The sequence below is a fragment of the Fundulus heteroclitus genome, chromosome 9 (assembly GCF_011125445.2).
Source record: "Fundulus heteroclitus isolate FHET01 chromosome 9, MU-UCD_Fhet_4.1, whole genome shotgun sequence".
Taxonomy (NCBI): domain Eukaryota; kingdom Metazoa; phylum Chordata; class Actinopteri; order Cyprinodontiformes; family Fundulidae; genus Fundulus; species Fundulus heteroclitus.
In genome coordinates this window covers 20,914,021-20,932,168 of record NC_046369.1, presented here as the reverse complement: position 1 = coordinate 20,932,168, position 18,148 = coordinate 20,914,021, and the positions used below count along the sequence as shown (strand labels likewise).

The following is an 18,148-nucleotide window of genomic DNA, read 5'->3' as shown; positions in this document are numbered from 1 at the left end:
TTGTGAGATACTCAAAGTTATCCATGATCACAGCCACAAACAAGTTCAGCATCTAGATGAGAGAGGGTGCAAAGATCAGAAGCTACATGTAATGGTGGAGCACACACACAAAAAAAACACCATCTTGTCTTACCAGGAAAGAACTGAAAAAGATGAAGGAGACAAAGTAGAAGTAGGCAAAGTCTGAGCCGCAGCCCTCCTTATGGTCCGTCGTCAGTGCTGCAGGGGGAAGAGACGGGTCCATTTCACACTTCTGCCCCCCGAGACACGACAGCATGATCTCCTGCCACGACTCCCCCGTTGCACTCCTGGTCATAAAATACGTGGCAAAGATGCAGTCGATTAGGTCTCGCTGCCAAAACCGAAGTTTGATGGATGTTATGTCTGTCGAGGGGTTCAATCAAAACATCGGGACATTCACATCATGAACAGCTGTGATTCCAGATATAGGCCCTACAATAGATTTGTGCATGAACAGATAATGCATGTTTCTACAGTGGTACCTCAATATTTGGAAATTTTCTAGATTAGTTTAATGACTTAACATCCCTGGCATCATGTTTTTGGAGATGGAGTAAAGTTATTCTGATGGAGCGTATTATTTTCTTTCACGTTCAAATCAAAACTTTGATTGTGATCCAATGTGTTTATACAACATTCTCTCTCCTGTCTTTCCATGCTATATTTAGTCATCTTCAGAAATGCTGTGATGAGAGAAGAAAAGGCAGCTCCCTAACTTGCAGCGCTGCATTATTCAGTGCTGTGATGGTGAATTTATGAACATATAATAACCACTATTAAGAAGGGTAACTGATGCAAATAAAGTTCAACTGGGATTTTTGTTTTTATCACAGAACAATACACCTACAGCCAGAGTTTAGAGTGACAACTGCCTCAACAGCGTTTTTCATCCTAATCCCATGATTTCATGTCCAATTTTTCCTGTTTGATGAGCATCCAATTGTGTATTTCCAGGAATCAAACGTGTTCATGCAATAAAGCACAAATTGTAAAAATTCTGTTTGTATTTGTGCCCTAGGTCCCCGTTTTGAAGTACAAGGACACACCAGACTAAATTTCTTTTACTCACTTTCATTCATTGAGTCCTGACATATTTTCATCATCTTAATTGCAGGAACATTTTTTTTTATTTGTTTTCATAAATGTTTGGTAAGTCGGGTTTTTGTTTTCTATAATTTTGAGAAAAAACTTTGTATTTGAATAAGCAATAAGCAGCATCCTCTACAAATATTTTCATCCCAGAAAACGAAGAGAAGAAATGTCTCAATTAAAGTTGTTATTTTTCTCTTTTTTGCTTAAGCTCTCTAACAGGGAATTTTGTAGATTTCTTTTCCTTCATCCTCACCTACAGTACCATCCTGCTCTCTGTGAGTGGTGTAAAAAATTACTTTATCTTCTTTCAGCCATATTTGTCACAATCTCAGCTTTTGCAAGCTTTCACTTCTCAGGATATTTGGAAAGGTGCAAATGAGTATCTATTGTTTTAATTTCCTGACTGAGAAAGACCAACACACATTCACTTTGCTTAAATGGTAAGTTCCATTTTTCTTTTCCATTTTGAATTGTAGCCATGTCATTTAGTAAAGAGATTTTTGTCACATCATATTTACACTAAACCCCAGAGAAGCAAGTGATGGATTTGTCATTAAAAGTATGCAGACACTTTGATCAACTTAAAGAGTAAAATTTATCCAAAAAAAAAAAAAAGAATTGCTTACATTTAGTCTCATTTCTTAAGAAACACAATAAAAATAGGACCAGTGTTTTTAAAAACTTGGGAATTTACCTCTCCCCCCACTACATAAAAGTGTTAAAATCAAAGGTGTTGTGAGGTAATACTTTCTGCAAATAAAGTTGATATCTATTAAAGCATCTTATACACCTCAGTTATTCTGAGCATGTATGAAACAAATCAATACTGCATCGTATTTTCACCGCCTTTCAAGGTGAAGGTTTTGCACTGTACTCTCACCATGAAGAGACGAACTCAATAAGAAAGCTCAATACTCGAACCTGGACAAGCGTTTTAATATTTGACCCTCTTGACTGCCTTTCAACAGAAATTCTGACGTAGACGTCTCACAGGGTCTGGAAAGATCTGAAGAGTATTCTTTACCCCTGGACGCAACAGCTCCTCCGGTGGTTAGAGCGTGTTGGTTTAGTACTCTAACTCAGTAACATTATTGCAACTTTATTTAAATGTAGTGTGATTCCCAGCAGATTAGGCTCTAGAGTGTTTTTAACCGATAGAAACTAACAATATTGTTGTGGTGTCCTGATTTTTATGAGTAAAAGATAGTTTAAGAGGTCAAAAATTATGCTAATTCATGTTAATTGCCACGAAGAAGCTGCTATAAGTTGTAAATGTGTCGTACCTGAACAGAAGCATCAAAGCACCTAGAAAGGTTTTAAAGTTGTTGTGCTGGTTAATGTGAGTCTCCTCATTCAGTTTAATGTTCCCAAACACCTGGTTTCAACACAAATATACAGAAGACACAGAGAAATCCATCGGACGTTATATATAAACTCTTTTTCCTTTATCATGAAATTCTGGTTCGTAGGCAGGCACTCGGTAGAGAGTCTTTATTTCTGACCTGCATGCCAATGATGGCGTAGATGAAGAAGAGCATAGCAATGAGCAGGCAGACGTAGGGCAAAGCCTTGAATGACTGAACGAAGGTCCAGAGGAGGATGCGGATGGTGTAACCCTGCCTCAGCAGCTTGATCAGACGAGCGGCTCGGAACAGCTTCAAGAAGCTCATGTTGAACGTGTCTATGCGCTGGTAACAGCACAATGGAAAGAGGAGGTCATTTCTCGGCAGAGGCACAAAAACAAAAAAACCCAGCAGATTTCTCATTATTAATGAGTTAATTGTTTATGAGATTACCTGCAAGTCTACCACAATCTCAGTGATGCTGCCCAACACGGTGATGAAGTCAAAAATGTTCCAAGTGTCTCGGAAGTAGTTCTTTCGAAACAGAAACCAATGTCATGAGGCTTCTGCCCCGAGGTTTTCATCAGTCACAAATCAGTCTACAGTTTTGCGCTCGTCTCTCACCAGGAAACCAAAGGCCAGGATCTTCAGAACACACTCGATGGAGAAGAGGACGGTAAAGGCCGTGTTCAGGTGCTTCAGGAAGGCGTCGTACGCAGGCGGGGCGGAGTAATACTGCAAATACCAAAGATGACAAAGGGCTTAAACCATAAGTCATGTCTCGTTGTACAGCAAAGAAGATAAAGCTGAGGTATTCCCAAACCACTTCACGGCAGAGCAACATCCCCTCTGATATCTGGGTGAACTTCAGCCGTGCACCCTGCAGATCTACAGCTTGATGGAAGATTCCTCCAGACCCATAAATAGCGCCTCTGTCTCTGCACCTCTCATCTGAGGCGCTATAAAAGGAGTCGTTCCTCCGGGGGCCGGCAGCCACAGTTAATGAGGTCATGTTAAATAGCAGCGCCTGGACATTATAGATCAATATTTAATACAGGCTGAGTCACTGAGCGTTTGTCTGTCTGTGTGTCTGAGGGGGCTCGGGAAAAGGCCAGAGCAGGAAATAAATACTGATGAGGGAAGTGTGGGAGTAAACATCAATCAGCAGGCCCAAATGCAATTATCACAACGTGTTGAGGTGATACTCCGACACCTAAGCATCCATAACTTTTTCGATTTTTCGGACAGCCAAGTGTTAACTGTGGGAAGTTTATTTTAAAGAGTCAGGACAGAGAGAAAACGGCTGTACAGAACGAGCAGTGCTTTCATTTACCAGCAAAGCTCAGTTCTCATGTGATAAAAAAAAAAAAAAAAATAATTAAAGTGAAGTTATCTTGATCTTTGATTTCTTTGGAAGAATTGCATGAATAAGCGAATGGTTTTACACTGATGCTTCGAAGAAACAAAAAATACCAAAGACAAAAAAGGAACAGGCTGAAGACAAAACTTATCAATTCATGAGTTGCGTAATGAATCTACAAGATAAAACAAACAAAAGAATGAATCCACATTAAATATTTGGATTCAAAATTTTTTTTCTTCCTTCTTATCCATTTATTCATGTTTTTATGTATGTATTTATTGGACCATGAGTCCGGAATAAAGTTTATCTATCTATCTATCTATCTATCTAATAATCTCGACTGTTTAAAGCTGTGACAGTTCACACCTGGTACCTATCTTACATTAAAACCAGAAATCTTTTTACACATTAGTTCTCGTTTGATGTCTAGTATGAAATAGAGATGACCATCTTGGATTGTAATCTCCGTGCTTCAGCTGAAAAAACAAACCTCACCGGTATATTTTCTCCATCATTACTACAGATTTGGATTTTTTTCCCCCCAAACCCATATTGATGGCCATCAAAAACAAAAAGGACAGTCTCCCTGCAAGCACCTTAGATAACTGAGGCAACAAAGACCCTGGTCAATAATTCGACAAAGTATGCTCAACTCCTCACTTGACTATTTTTTGTTGTTCATTTTCCATGTTTGTTTGTTGTTCTCACCTTCATCATCAGGACAATAGTGTTGAGGGCAATCATGGTCAGGACAGTGTATTCAAAAGATGGCGACACCACAAAATGCCACAGACGGTACTGGAACGTGTGCCGGTTCTGTGGCATGTATCGAGTCAGGGGCTTTGCGCTGATGGCAAAGTCTATGCACGCTCTCTGAAATCCAGAACGAAGGGCAAAGCGATGAAATGTGCGACAGGGAACAAAATTACAAGACCTAAAGAAAAACGTTTGCGTGTCATTAATCTCACTTCATTCTTCTCAAGGCTACACTCCTCCATCATCTTATCCCCCTGCTCCTGGAAGGTGATGATGATGAGAGCCACAAAGATGTTGACGAAGAAGAAGGGGAAGACAACAAAGTAGATGACGTAGAAGATTGACATTTCCATCCTGTTGCCGTGGCTCGGACCCCTGTCTTCCTCTGTTACATCTACAGAGTGCTGCAGAACCCTGCAGAAAGCAAAGGAACACCTTTGTATCAACGGTCAAACAATTGCCTTCAGGCTTGGCAACATTTATTCTCAAGTATCTCTTCACTAGAGAGTGCAGATCCAAATGAGCAGTTCCATAAAACGGGCCGAACCACTGTGAACCCAAAATGTCGGCATTATTTAATTGGCAACGTCCTTGCAGAATTATTTACATCTATTATCTTATCAAAGGTCAGATTTGATTGTTATTGAAACACACGCCAGACCACAAAAAGGTCACGACACATCAAGAAAACACTCCTGCATGAGAAGAAAACGACGCGTGGGAGGAACGCTCCTCGTGAATCGTCTCAATCGGCACGTGAACCGGCCCGACTCACTGAGGCCAGCCCTCTCCGGTGGAAACAGTGAAGAGCGTGAGCAGAGCCCAGATGACGTTGTCGTAATGAAACTCGTGCCTCTTCCAGTCTCTCTTTTTCACCTCTTTTTTATCCTTTCCGTAGTCAATGTAGTAACCCCTGGAGAGAGAAAACAAAACAGTTCGGCTGGTCATGCAAACTAAACATGAGTGTTTAATGTATTAAATTTAGCCTTTAATTCAGGGTAAGCACAGAGCCATAAACATCCCAACTTATCTAAGATATAAAAAATATATATATATTGGTTCTAATAATAATAATCTGAGTTAATGCAAAAGGTAAAATCTAAGTTATGATTACTGGCAGTCTTTTTCTGTGTCCTTTGAACTGTCGGTGCAGTAGAAGAACTTCCCCTTGAAGAGCTGAACAGCGATGACGGCGAAGATGAACATGAACAGCTTGTAGACAATCAAAATGTTAAAAACGTTCTTCAGCGATGTCACAACACAGTCAAACACCGCCTGCAAGATAAGGAAAAGAGATGTTAAAAACAGTGACATCTAGTAGGACCTTCGGTTCTGAGTTGTAGACACTGACAGACACGCTATTTTCATCACATTTGATGTGTTCAGCTTGTATAATTAATAATATCGTCAATATTAGCTAATGCTAAGCTGAGTGACACCCTAGCCGTGTTAGCAGGGAAAGTTACCAGTTGTTTACCAAAGGGTATATTTTAATGCTCATAACAGTACTATCCTTTAATGCTAAACTTTAATTGACTGTTTCTTGTTGAAATCCACTCTCAGTATGGTTTCCAAGTTAACCAACACTATCAGTTGCTAAAAATCCAATTTTAAACATCAAAAAAATCACACAAACTTAAAACTCTGCTAAAGATATTTATTAAATAAATATAATGTAAATGGCTCTTAGTCTCTATTCAATATAATAAAGAAAAAACAACAAGACTAGTTTGTATTCTATTAATGTTTTAACAATCCCCACAAGCTCCCTCCTACTTTTTTTTTTTTTTACTTTTTCCAACTGTAGGAATTTACCATCCATGCTTGCTGAAAATGTTATATACTTAGCAAATAAAGAATAAAATTGTGCATCAAATTGTTATTCCTGATTTGTTTATGCAGTTTGTGTTAGTTTGACTAAAGGGAAGTGAATGTTTACTGAGTAGTTTTTTTCTATAGCTTAGAAATACATTCAACGTCCAAATCATATTTCAACTTTTTAAAAATAAGATTGCAACCTAGATATAGAGATGTCAAATATGTGTGATATTGCAGCTTCAAATTTGATCAGTTTTTATTTTTTCTGTAAAATGCAAATGGACATAAACAAATGCAACAAATATAAGTAACCAACAGCAAGAACAAAGACAGGACCAGTGTAACCTTGAGTTTGGGAAGTCTTTTGATGGTCTTCAGAGGTCTGAGGACACGTAACACTCTCAGAGATTTGATGGTCTTGATGTCCCGTCCTTTGTTGTTTCTAAACAGAAAAATGCACCATGTTATCAAAAAAAACAACAACACTTTTTTCACAACCTCTTCTTTACACAGACATTTTGATTACTAAAGCATTTCTAAAAGCCGACTATTTACACAAACGTATTTGTTTGAAATTACTTTTACCCCATCACGTTGCTGTGGGTCAGTCCCGCAGGGGGCGTCATCAAGACAGAGACAGAAACAGGAGAAGGTCAGTTATAAATCTACTGTTAAAAAGCAACGTAACAAATGGAAACAAGGAAACACATTTGTGTGCCGAACTTGACGTAGCTTCAAATTGTTCACATTTTGCTGATATGTTCAAAGTTCTGGCCAGTAATTTACAAACCAGATTTACAAACTTTAGAAGTGAAAAAATTCTCCTTGAAACATTTATATATTGATTTCTTGTACACGGATACAACAGATGCTGTCACACTTTGTATGAATGGGTTCTTTTAACTATCTTAAAGGGTTCATTGCAGATTCAGACAGACTGTTCACTACATAGAACGGGTGAAGGGCAAGGCAAGGCAAGGCAAGTGTGCATCCAACTGTGTGGATAAGTAATTTCCCTCTAGGATTATTAAAGTATGTCTGATTCTGTCTGATATAACATATGCATGTAAGCCTAAAGCAAAGTGTGACCTCTTTAAGGACATGCAGACAAAGCCACTTAACTACAGGAATAAATCATGTGACTTACGTGAGGGCAAAGGCCACCAGTGCTCCAACAACAACAATGAAGTCCAAGATGTTCCACAGGTCTCTGAAGTAGGAGCCATCGTGTAGGATCAGACCTTGGTCAATCATCTAAATAACATAAAGAATTGGATTTTAAGAGGTTACTTTAATCTTAGTACCACGATTAAAAGGTTTAACCTATAGCATGTATTGCATGAAAGAAGTGATTCTTCAAAATTAGCTATTGGTGATTTTTTTTTTTTTTTGCCAAATGCTGAATGGGAGTTGATTTCTCTAACTTTCAGAAATATACTTTTTTTTATTTATGGTAAACAAAATCATTATTTTTAAGTAGAAACAAATTGTATTGCTACAAAAGACAATTTAGCTCCATTAAGTCCAGGAAAAAATAATTTCAAATTGTTATGCAACTTTCTCACCTTTATGATCATTTCAAAGGTGAAGACTCCAGTGAACACATAATCAAAATACCGTAGAACCTGTAAAAGTGAGACAGAAAAACAGGCTCTCAGAAACAGATTGCAATTTAGCTCACTAATCATGTAAGCCAAAATGAGAACCTCAATTTTCATCTCGTTTTTTTTTTTTAAAATAAATAAATTATATTTACTGCCAAGTTTAATTTTTTCAGTATTCACATTATCCTTAGCATGTGAAATCCTAATTTCTGCTATCAGTATGGTTCCATTTCACTCGCTGGAGCTGGCTCAAAATGTTGGTGTTACAATCAGTTTTCAAGCAAAAAGCATAAACACCTCACCTTGGTTCTTCCCTTCTTGCTTTGGATGTGCAACTTTAAAATCTCATTCCTCGTGTTCAAATCAATTTCATTTTATTTATAAAGCGCCAATTCACAACTGATGTCATCTCAAGGAAATTGACAAAATCAGTTCGATTAGATCATTCAGACAGATTGGTTACAAAGTTTTCTATTTAAGGAAAACAAGGAAATTGCATCAAGTCTTCACAAACAACATTCACTCCTCCTGAAAGAGTGTTTAGCCAGGGTGGACAGTTGCTTGCATAAAAAATAAATAAATAAATAAAAAAATAAAAAAATTATAATTCAGATCTGTTTTCTAAATCGTCCTACTGGAAAACAACCCTCAGATTTATTGGTCCCATTCTGTATAGACACCCCCCCCCCCCCTTCAAATTCCATTGGTGTTACTACAAGTAGTACTACAAGTAGAAGTAGGAGCTATGATAAGGAGTTTTTTATTCAGCGAGTAACAGAAGGTTGAGAGAGAGACTCATCTATTTTTCCTCTCTGACACCTAACAACACCCCTTTATACCATTAAGTTCAGAGTCCTTTTATAATCTTTATTTTCCTACAAACACAGCTTAACATTAACAAAAAGCACAGCACAAACATAGGCCCTACTCTTACTCAACTAAAAGGATTATATAAAATCTCTTATGTCAGATCTAAGCACAAACAGGTATATGAGCCCAGGATTTCCTTAGGGTCAGTGGAGTTTGCATTCTCTCCTTGTGTATCAGCAGACTTTCTCCAGGTACTCCAATGACTCTTTGAACAAGTTAAATTAAATAAATAACCCTAATTGCCCTTAGCAATGACTGTATTCACAGCATGTGAAGTTATTTGCCTCACATGTATCTGTGACAGACCTCGGTCCTGTTCAAGTTGCCCTCTGCTTCGTGCCCATTGAGAAACAAAGGTAGGCACCGACTTGCTTCTGTTAAGCTATAAATACTACGTTTGTTTCTCATAATGAGGATATGTGCATTGAAGTGAACACGAACCTTATTCCAATCGGACGACGTGGCTACAGGGTCCTCTGCAGCCAGCGCTATGCTGCTAGCAGCTATGACCAGGAGGATGCACATTTCAAAGTACCGGAGATTCACCACATAATGACACGCTCGACGCACCCTGGTGGAAAAAAACAAAGGACACTGTTCATCTGACTTCTAATAAGGAACGTGGGTTCTCGTCAAAAGGTGCAATAGAGTTTAGGAGAAAACTGTTACTAAAATGGATGAATATGTATCATGCAAGGGTGATGAAAGTACAGTAGAGGCTCAGTACAACAATTACGTTTGAGTCTGATCCAGATAATTGGTATATAGTTCAGCATGTAACAGGTAATCTGAACCGAAATAAAATGTTATCTCATTTATTTACTCCAACAAAAACTAAATAGTATGATTTATATTCAGGCTACCATTTACTGATTCCACTCTGACTGATTATCTACAATTCTATTCGCTGTCAAATTGCTGAGCAACTAATTACCGCTCTGTGGCCTCTTCCCAAACATCAGAGCTTTATTGGCCTCCTCAGTTAACCCTCTTGAGTCAAATAAACATATCTTTTGCTGCTTGACTGTTTCTCAAACACTTTATAGATGTTTCCTTTGGAACAAGCAGCATCATCCCTCATCAAGCCAAAATGATCAAAGTTGTAACTCACGGGTTGTCAGGTTTGAAGACGAACATGCTGTCTGGAGTCACGGTGTTGAGAGCTTTTGTCTCTTCCACCTCTTCCTTTTCTGACTTGTAGGTTTCTGGGTCTTTATTGTTGACTAGAAAAGGGCGAAAGAAATAAGTTATAACTTATTCTTCCTGTTCTTCTTTATTTCAGAGGTTGTCTTAAGCTAAAAGAATTTGTGAGAACTAAATAACTATAACTTCATTTTTGGCAACAAATTGGCTCAATCAGATGACCTGGTTCTTGAAATAAAATAAAATAAAACAACTACTTATCTGCATTCATATAATATAATATTTACTTTAAATTGGATAAATTGGTTTTACTTAACCAACATTTGGCTCTTTTACATGTCAGAAGAAAAAAGTATTTACATAGGATCATTAACTATCAGTGTTGTATAAAGTACTGAAATATCAGAGTCAAGTAAAAGTACCTCTCCAAAATATGACTTTGGTAAAAGTCCAAGTCACTGACTGAAATGTTACTTGAGTAAAAGTCTTAAAGTATCTGAAATGTCTTGTACTTAAGTATGAAAATTACTGTAAAAGTAGATGTACTCAAGCAATGTAATAAAAAGTATAAGTAAAAAGTAAAACAAAGCAAATGCAGTTTGAATGACATTTTTTGGATGTTGGTAAACCTTGAAAGTCAAATTCCCTTAAAATAATATAAACAACCAAGTGCAGGAGAAATTTAGACCAAGTTTTGACAGAAAATACAACCTTTTTGTAAGCTTTCAGTTTTCCTTCTTCAAGTAAGGTCAGTGCTGTGCACTTTAAAATTGTACACAACCAAGTGCAGGCAAAATTTAGACCAGGGGGGGTATACTAAGAACATGGTTAATTGATAAACCAGGTCCAGTTAATCTACAGGAAGTGCTAAACCTGCTAATAGATACACCTGCAGGTTATCATTTAGTTAAGAAAATTAGGACTCTTTGCTATTAGATGCTTTACCTATACCACAAGGTTAATTTAACCTGCTTTACCACTGAACCAGCTTCTTATTCTGTTGGTGGTGATGAACAAGCCCAGGCAAGTCCCAAATTTGTCACAGTCAATCAGTAGGTGGGGTCAAAACACTTGCATGCGTGGGTCTCTTTTTGTAATGAGTAACTAAACCAAACATTGAAAATGTATTGGAGTAAAAGTATGCAATTAAGTTCAGAAATATAGTGAAGTAAAAGTAAAAGTTATCAAAAAATGTTATAATCGAGAAAAGTATAAAGTACTCAAAAATATACTTATGTACAGTAGTGAAGTATTTTACACTGCTAACTCTTAATAGTAATATCTGAAAGTAATGCACTTTTGCTACTACCTGTGATGGTGGAGAGTTCAAGAGACGACTGCATGTCAGGCACCTCAATGATCACACTGGAGCAGAGCTTGTCCTGCTGTGGCTCCTTTTCATCATTGTCATCCTCTAGTTTGTTGGGTGTCGGCAGTTCAGACTGTTTCAGAGGTTCGTCTTGCTTCTGAGGGCACCGGTCACCAGAGAGGTTGTCTTTGGAGTTAGAGTTTCCCCCATCATTACGGTTAGCCAGTCTGTTGTTGCAACATGACAAACACAACAGTGGAACAATGTAGCCAGTGCAAAGGAGTGGAGGAGCAGACAAACACCCAAATTCAGGTGTTAGCCATCAAAATAAATGTTACAAGGAAGACTATGGCACAAGAGCAGAGAGGCTGAAAGGACTGAGAGTAAAGCTCTCTGTTACAGTAATTGTCTTTTGTGTAGCAGAAGAAGAGTCTGCAATTGCTCGAGTTTATAGAGTCCAGTAAATAATGAATTGTTTGAATAAGTAAATGAATACACTAACATATGCAAATGTCAGCTTACAAAATATTTGAATAAACAACCAATTTTCTAAATGTCTTAAAACAACTTAAACCATTATATTTTCGATATAGACTCATTCTAAATTCGGATTATTTGCCTGATTTATCACTGTGATCCACATATTCAGTATACCCTAACATCTGATTGGTTAACCTCCACAACAAGTCAACTTCAGGCAATATAAGACAATATAACTATAGCAATATAAGAGTGTTCCCCTCATTGACTCTATGTGTAAGTGCTAAAATTGCTATCCTGCACATTGTGGCTACATGATGGTGGAGTTGTTAGCACTATTGCCTTGTGGCAAAAATGTCCTGGGTTCAAATCCTGAGGTGGGGTCTTTCTGCATGGGGTTTGCAGCTCTCTCCAAGACTGTGTGGTTTCTCTCTGGGTACTCTGGCCCCAGTCCAAAAATATGTATGGTAGGTGTAATCTCATAGTTGTAATATTAAAATCAAAGTATTGCGTCTGAGTTGTTACATACATAATTATATTCTTACATTTTTTTTTAACTTAAACTAGTCATAAGATCTGATTTGGTATATCAAATAAATTAAGTTCAATTTTATGTGCTTTTTCATTCAAAAGAAAAAACACTTTTATGCAAACTGACTTTGCAACTTGAGAGCAGCCAAACTAGATAACTGATGGCAAGAAAGAAGGAAAATAAATCTGGAATTTCAAAGAAAAATGAAAAAGTCATCAGCATAAAGGGAAGCTTTATGTTTAGTGTGAACTCACCGATTACCCTGAATATGCTCACAGACTAAATACTAGCAGTGTATGATTTTAAGAGATATGTATGCAAAATATGTAATCCTTTAACCCCTAAAAACATAAACATTTACACTTTGTCAAAGAAAACAAAACAATCTGTCCTTGTTAATAATGTCTGCCATGAGTCATAAAATTAGAGACATTGTGTTTCATTTCCAATTTTAATGCAATATCATTTGTAAGTAGTAAATCAATTGACTTGTGGTGGCTGATTTTAAAAACTTCACAATATAAGATGGCTAGGTGTAATTTTCTGTATGATGGCCATCTCTCTTACCATTTGCCCACCAAGCAAACTTTGATATATTGGTGATTGAGCTCTTTTTGATTATCTCACCTGCTCTCCTCGTGTTTGTATACCACTTCATGGTTGTTCTCAGGCTCTGCTCCTTTCTCCTCGATTTTCCCAGAATTTACTCTGTTCTCGCCAATGTCTGCGCTACAAGCCAACTTTCCTCCATTTTCAGGAGAAGATGCTTGATTTCTGGTCCCGTTCCGATGGTCACACTGTGGCCCCCTTCGACCTCGGTTCTCAAGGTGACCTCCTTTTTCAGGAGTCAGTGCATCAATATTATCTGGAGGCCTGAACTTTTTCACATGCCTGTGTTGACGTTCTACGTTTAGTCTTGGGCTTCGACGCTCGGCGAGATGTTTGTGGTTAAGGCCCAGTTTTCTATTTTCTTCGATGGCTTCGGATTCAGGAGGGTCTGGTAGGGCCAAGCATGGTACATTTGTAGGATCCAGCACTGACATAGGTGAGTCAGGGATGTCACCAGGAAGAGCAGCATCTCGGGGCGCATCCATAGCCACAGTGGAGTCTGCAGGCTGGTTCTTGCCTGGTGAGGCCAGAGGGTCAGTCAGTCGCTTTATGCTCCCTGATGGCGTGTGCTGCATGGCTTTACGGTGCAGTGACAGGGAACGTCCATGAACGGAAGCAGGGGGGCCATCTTTTTCATCGCTGGGGCTGCTAAACAAAATCTCTCGGCTGGACATCTGCCGGTGTCTTCGAAGCTGGCTGGTCCTCTGCTCCCATACTGACATGGTCATTCTCTTTCTCCTCTCTCTCCTGGACATGAAAGAGTTAGAGGGTTTGAGTGGTGGTGGTGGGCGGCCCTCCCTAATGCTGCCCTGAGTCTCCTCCAGGGAATAGGAGTAGGTCGGCCGGCTGCGATGTATGGCTCTTTTCCTGTACAGGTAGGGCCGCCTCCTACGGCTTCCCCTGGGAAAAATTAGAAAAGACATAATATTACTAAAAAATTACATCAAATCAGCATTTGAGCAATTTAAAATGACCATAACCGTATAATTTACTCTGAAACATACTTATTTTAGCATCATTCATTTGATTCACTTTGAAACTAGTTTGATATGGGTCTGCTTGCATGCAGTGTGCTTACCAATAAAGTGGTTTCATTTATACTAAAAAAGGCCTAATTTTTGATAAATTAAATATCAGTAAGAAACGAACATGTACACCAAAGAATGAACTGAATGTTAGAAAGAGTATCCAAACCAAAGAGTTATTTTTTTGCTTCAATGAAAAGCCATTTACTTAATCAGAGACAATGTTCAGTGAGAGATTTACAAAGCCAGGACTAGTTGGGTATGGAAACTGAGAACATTAGACCCAACTATATTATTTTTCATTTGTTTATATTTGTCTGGGGAAATGAGTAAACTGTTTCAGTTTTTGGACCTAGATAATTAATATTTGTTTTTATTCATACATTTTCATGGACGGCCATTCCAACCCTAAAGTAACATATTTATTGTTGAGCATGTTTTCCTTTGAGGCTGTGTTTCTGGCTGGATAATATAATACAAAATAGTATAATGGATAGTATAATACAAAACCCAGTAGTTTTGCTTAATATTTATTAAGATCAGGTTTGGTACAGTTAGGCAGGAAAAGTCAAATGATTTATTTAAAATGTTTTTTATTGTTTTGTTTTAAGCTTTGAACGAAGTAAAAGGTCCTGAAACTTATAGGCTAGCTTCTGCTAGCATTCTGGAAACCAAGCTTTGTTGATGTAGTTTGAGTGTGTTTTTACGGTTCTAACAAATGTTATTTCCATAAGGGTTTTATACACCGTTGGGATATTAATGTTTGTGTTGTCCGGTCCGCTCATTACGACCAAATAAAACTTAAAAGTTTTTTAAATTAGCACCGAATGTTCGCTAGCATTAGCGCTATAGGCTTATCGGGTAATATTAGTGCTACGGCCCTAGTAAACGCAACTACGATAAATTCTTAAACATAATGTTTGTTTGTTTAGTCCGCCATCATTCGATAAACATTAATGTCGATTTAATGGTGTTTATATAACTTTAGGATTAACCCATCAAGCTACCAATCGCTACAGCCCTCCCTAATTTCTGGGAGGAATAATTGCATTAATAAGTGTCATTATTTAAAATGTTATTTTCTCAAATAATGTTTTGTTTAACTCAGGATTTGCATTGTGAATGGGTTAAAACATATACAAAATGTTCAAAATTACTTAAGCTTCTTTGTTCTCATTCCATATCCTTTTAAAATGAATTTTGGTTCTCTAACTTAGATCTGCAGTGAGCCAGGATTAACTGAATCATTCTGATGATGGTTTTCAACTATCTAATTTTGTCCTTTTTGCTTCTTTTGTGTGTATATAGTTCCTCAGCTTCTTTTTATCTTAATTTTACTTAGTAGTTTAGTTAAGTTCCACAAGCCTAGTAGAGAGGATTTGTTGATTGAAATATAGTGTTAATTCAGATAAGCAGCATTCTATAGTAGTTTTCTCTGGATATTCATTTTATTTCTGTTAGTAAATTCTTGAACATGAAGAGAAGTTGTCACTCCTTTATTCTATATGTGTGCAGAGATTGCTGTTAAAAGAACGCCAGTGCTCGAATCACCCTTTCAACTGTTGTCCTGATATCAGCTGTTGGGCTGATATTCACAGGACAATACCTAACAGACTAGGAGTTATTTAACATGAAAAAAAATTAAAACAGTGCGTGACAGCACAACGCTGCCCTCAAAAAATGGGACATGAAAAATATTTATAGTGGGGTCATCAGTTCCTGGCCTCCATTGCTATGTGGCTGCAATAACATAAATAAACAGTGTAATGCAGAATGAAAGTCAGTTGAGTTGATTTGAGAGACTTTAATGGATTGAAATAAGGTTGAAGAGTTGGGCAGGACAGTACAGGACAAGGCATGGACAGATGACTGAGAGACTCAGATCAGCAAATCAAGCACAGGTGAGTGAGAGATTCAGAGAGCTGAACAGACAGTATTACTTACTGGAGCGTGGACTCTTGTGTGGTCCGTGTTATCAATGAGCGATTGGTTGAAAACAAGACATTAGTGCTTTCATGAGCAGAGACAAAACACGCAAGGAGACACACAGCAAAAACGACATCTTGCACAAAGACTGCTGGTTACAAAGTGAGCAACTACACACCAGTCTTTATCCATTGCCTGAGGATAAAAGAATTGTCCTTAGAGCAATGCACGTGACTATTTAAAACCAACCTTTACATTATGTTGTCTATTCTGTTCCAAATTTCTTGTTTTAATGCTGTCTATAACTAAAACTAGGGGCTTTGGTGTGTGTCTCCACAGGAGCCAAGCAAGCACATTGACCAACATGATGGTTACAGCATCAGAAAAAACAATTAAAAACATTTATAAACATCAACATTTAAGCACAACATTGATAGAAAGACACTCGGAGTAAACAGTATGAAAACAGATATATGGGCTCCGTGAGAAAAGACATAGGTAAGAAAAGTTCATGTTTGAGGAAAACCAACCACCCCGGGACGTAGCTCTGAACACAATTATTTTCAGATATGTGGATCAATTTAAACAAGCAAGGAAATTCAAGCGCTAAGCATCTCCTTATCAGATTAAAATGTGCAAAATGGTTGAAGAGTATTCTTTGGAGAAGTTAAAGGCATATTAGCAAAAGAGAAGTAACACACGCCGACTGAAAACATGAGAAGCATTTTCAGTTAGTGTGTGTTTCTAGTTTCAGTTTTTCTTTCTTTGATCATGCAGACCATATGGCATGCAGTCCCAGAGCAAAACCATTACTCGACTTCTACATGCAAGGCTCTTTGTATTCAGGAGCTGGTGTCATGCAAGTTTCTCCAACACCTTCAGCACAGGGAGGATCTGTTTTGTTTGCTGACATCTCAGATCAGACCCGAAAGGTTTCAGAGGATGCTCTCAATATTTAGATTCCAACCCTGATGCCCTTGTGGTGATCCTACCGTTCTTTTTGACTCTTATAAAACTTCCTTTGGGTAACTTTAAAGCAAAAACAAGGAAGGCTACAGAGCAATGCGAAAGTATTCTTACCTCTAGAGCTTTTCCACGTTTTTGTCACGTTGCAACCGAGAACCTCCATTTTTTAATCTTAATGTCACACACCAATGCAAAGTAAAGCAAGATTATGAACAAGAAGAAAACTTATACTAATTAGGTGACTGCTGAAGGTAGTTTAGTGCACTACAAATGTGTGCATTACACTTTTAAGATATTTATTTGTAAAACAGTACATTGTTTTCCTTCCACTTCACAACTACACTGCTTTGCACTGGTGTCTCACATATGATCCCAATAAAAGATCTAAAGATTTTGGGTTATTACATGACAAAATCTGAAAACTTCAAGGGGTTCAAATACTTTAGCACGCCATCGTAGGAAAGAACAATTAAAACAGGACCTATTCCAGCGAACAACACAATTTCACCGAAGAGTTTAGTTGGAGCTCGGTGGGTCATGTTGAAAAACTGTGCAAACTCTTTCACATGCCCATGCAAAAAAACTGCTCCTTGGGTCACAGCGTGCATACAGAGTTTTCCACTCCTGTTCATGCACATGCACCTCCAAAATGTATGAGAAGATAAAGTGTAATCAGTTACTGAGAAATAAAATCTATTCTGCAAGTAGAAAACAAAACAAAGTTATGTTACTATATCAATCAAATTCTCCACAATTCTTAGCTCCTTAAACTGGCCCAGCAGTAGGACTACATAATAAAGCAGTGCACAGTCCCTTATACCTTTTTCCCCAGAACCCAGAGGGAAGAACCACATGATCTAAAAGTCCTAATCTTTATTCACTGCCATTTTGCTTCTTCTACATAGCTCTTTTCTTTAGCAATTCTAAACTAAAGTAGCAAACAAATAAATTGGCACGCCATATTTCAAAGGTGACAGAAACTTAAAACCTGGTGGCTAAGTTATTGGCACACATAACCAAGTAAGGAAATGGAGAGAGAGGTGATGGGATATGGAGATCAGGCAGGAAAGGCTGCATACAGAACTTACTCTGAAGACATGAAGGAGGAAAGTGGTCCAACCTCCTTTGCCTTCTGCAGGGCATGCTTTTGGTTGAAGGCTGCCTCTGCTTCCTCTTCATCCTGATCAGAAAGGAAAAGCAGAAAAACACCTGAGCTACTCAAACGTATGTGCATTTAAACAATTATCAGAATCAAAGAGATAAGGGACGACTATGACCAGGTATGGACCTC

The 18,148-nt window shown here is 38.0% G+C and overlaps 1 protein-coding gene across 1 annotated transcript in view; it reads right to left on the bottom strand.

Moving 5' to 3' along the window:
- The window catches only part of LOC105936860 (voltage-dependent R-type calcium channel subunit alpha-1E), a 160,047-nt gene that overhangs the window by 6,308 nt on the left and 135,591 nt on the right, over nucleotides 1-18,148 (bottom strand). Inside the window, exons 21-39 of the mRNA XM_036141670.1 lie at nucleotides 17,946-18,037; nucleotides 12,959-13,840; nucleotides 11,320-11,546; nucleotides 9,979-10,090; nucleotides 9,309-9,438; nucleotides 7,959-8,018; nucleotides 7,541-7,647; nucleotides 6,979-6,990; nucleotides 6,739-6,835; nucleotides 5,690-5,850; nucleotides 5,351-5,488; nucleotides 4,788-4,989; nucleotides 4,528-4,692; nucleotides 3,081-3,191; nucleotides 2,910-2,990; nucleotides 2,616-2,801; nucleotides 2,397-2,488; nucleotides 134-308; nucleotides 2-52 (exon numbers count right to left, since the gene is read on the bottom strand). Of these exons, the coding sequence (XP_035997563.1) occupies nucleotides 2-52; nucleotides 134-308; nucleotides 2,397-2,488; nucleotides 2,616-2,801; nucleotides 2,910-2,990; nucleotides 3,081-3,191; nucleotides 4,528-4,692; nucleotides 4,788-4,989; nucleotides 5,351-5,488; nucleotides 5,690-5,850; nucleotides 6,739-6,835; nucleotides 6,979-6,990; nucleotides 7,541-7,647; nucleotides 7,959-8,018; nucleotides 9,309-9,438; nucleotides 9,979-10,090; nucleotides 11,320-11,546; nucleotides 12,959-13,840; nucleotides 17,946-18,037 (3,081 nt within the window). The remainder of the gene's footprint in view (nucleotide 1; nucleotides 53-133; nucleotides 309-2,396; nucleotides 2,489-2,615; nucleotides 2,802-2,909; nucleotides 2,991-3,080; nucleotides 3,192-4,527; nucleotides 4,693-4,787; nucleotides 4,990-5,350; nucleotides 5,489-5,689; nucleotides 5,851-6,738; nucleotides 6,836-6,978; nucleotides 6,991-7,540; nucleotides 7,648-7,958; nucleotides 8,019-9,308; nucleotides 9,439-9,978; nucleotides 10,091-11,319; nucleotides 11,547-12,958; nucleotides 13,841-17,945; nucleotides 18,038-18,148) is intronic.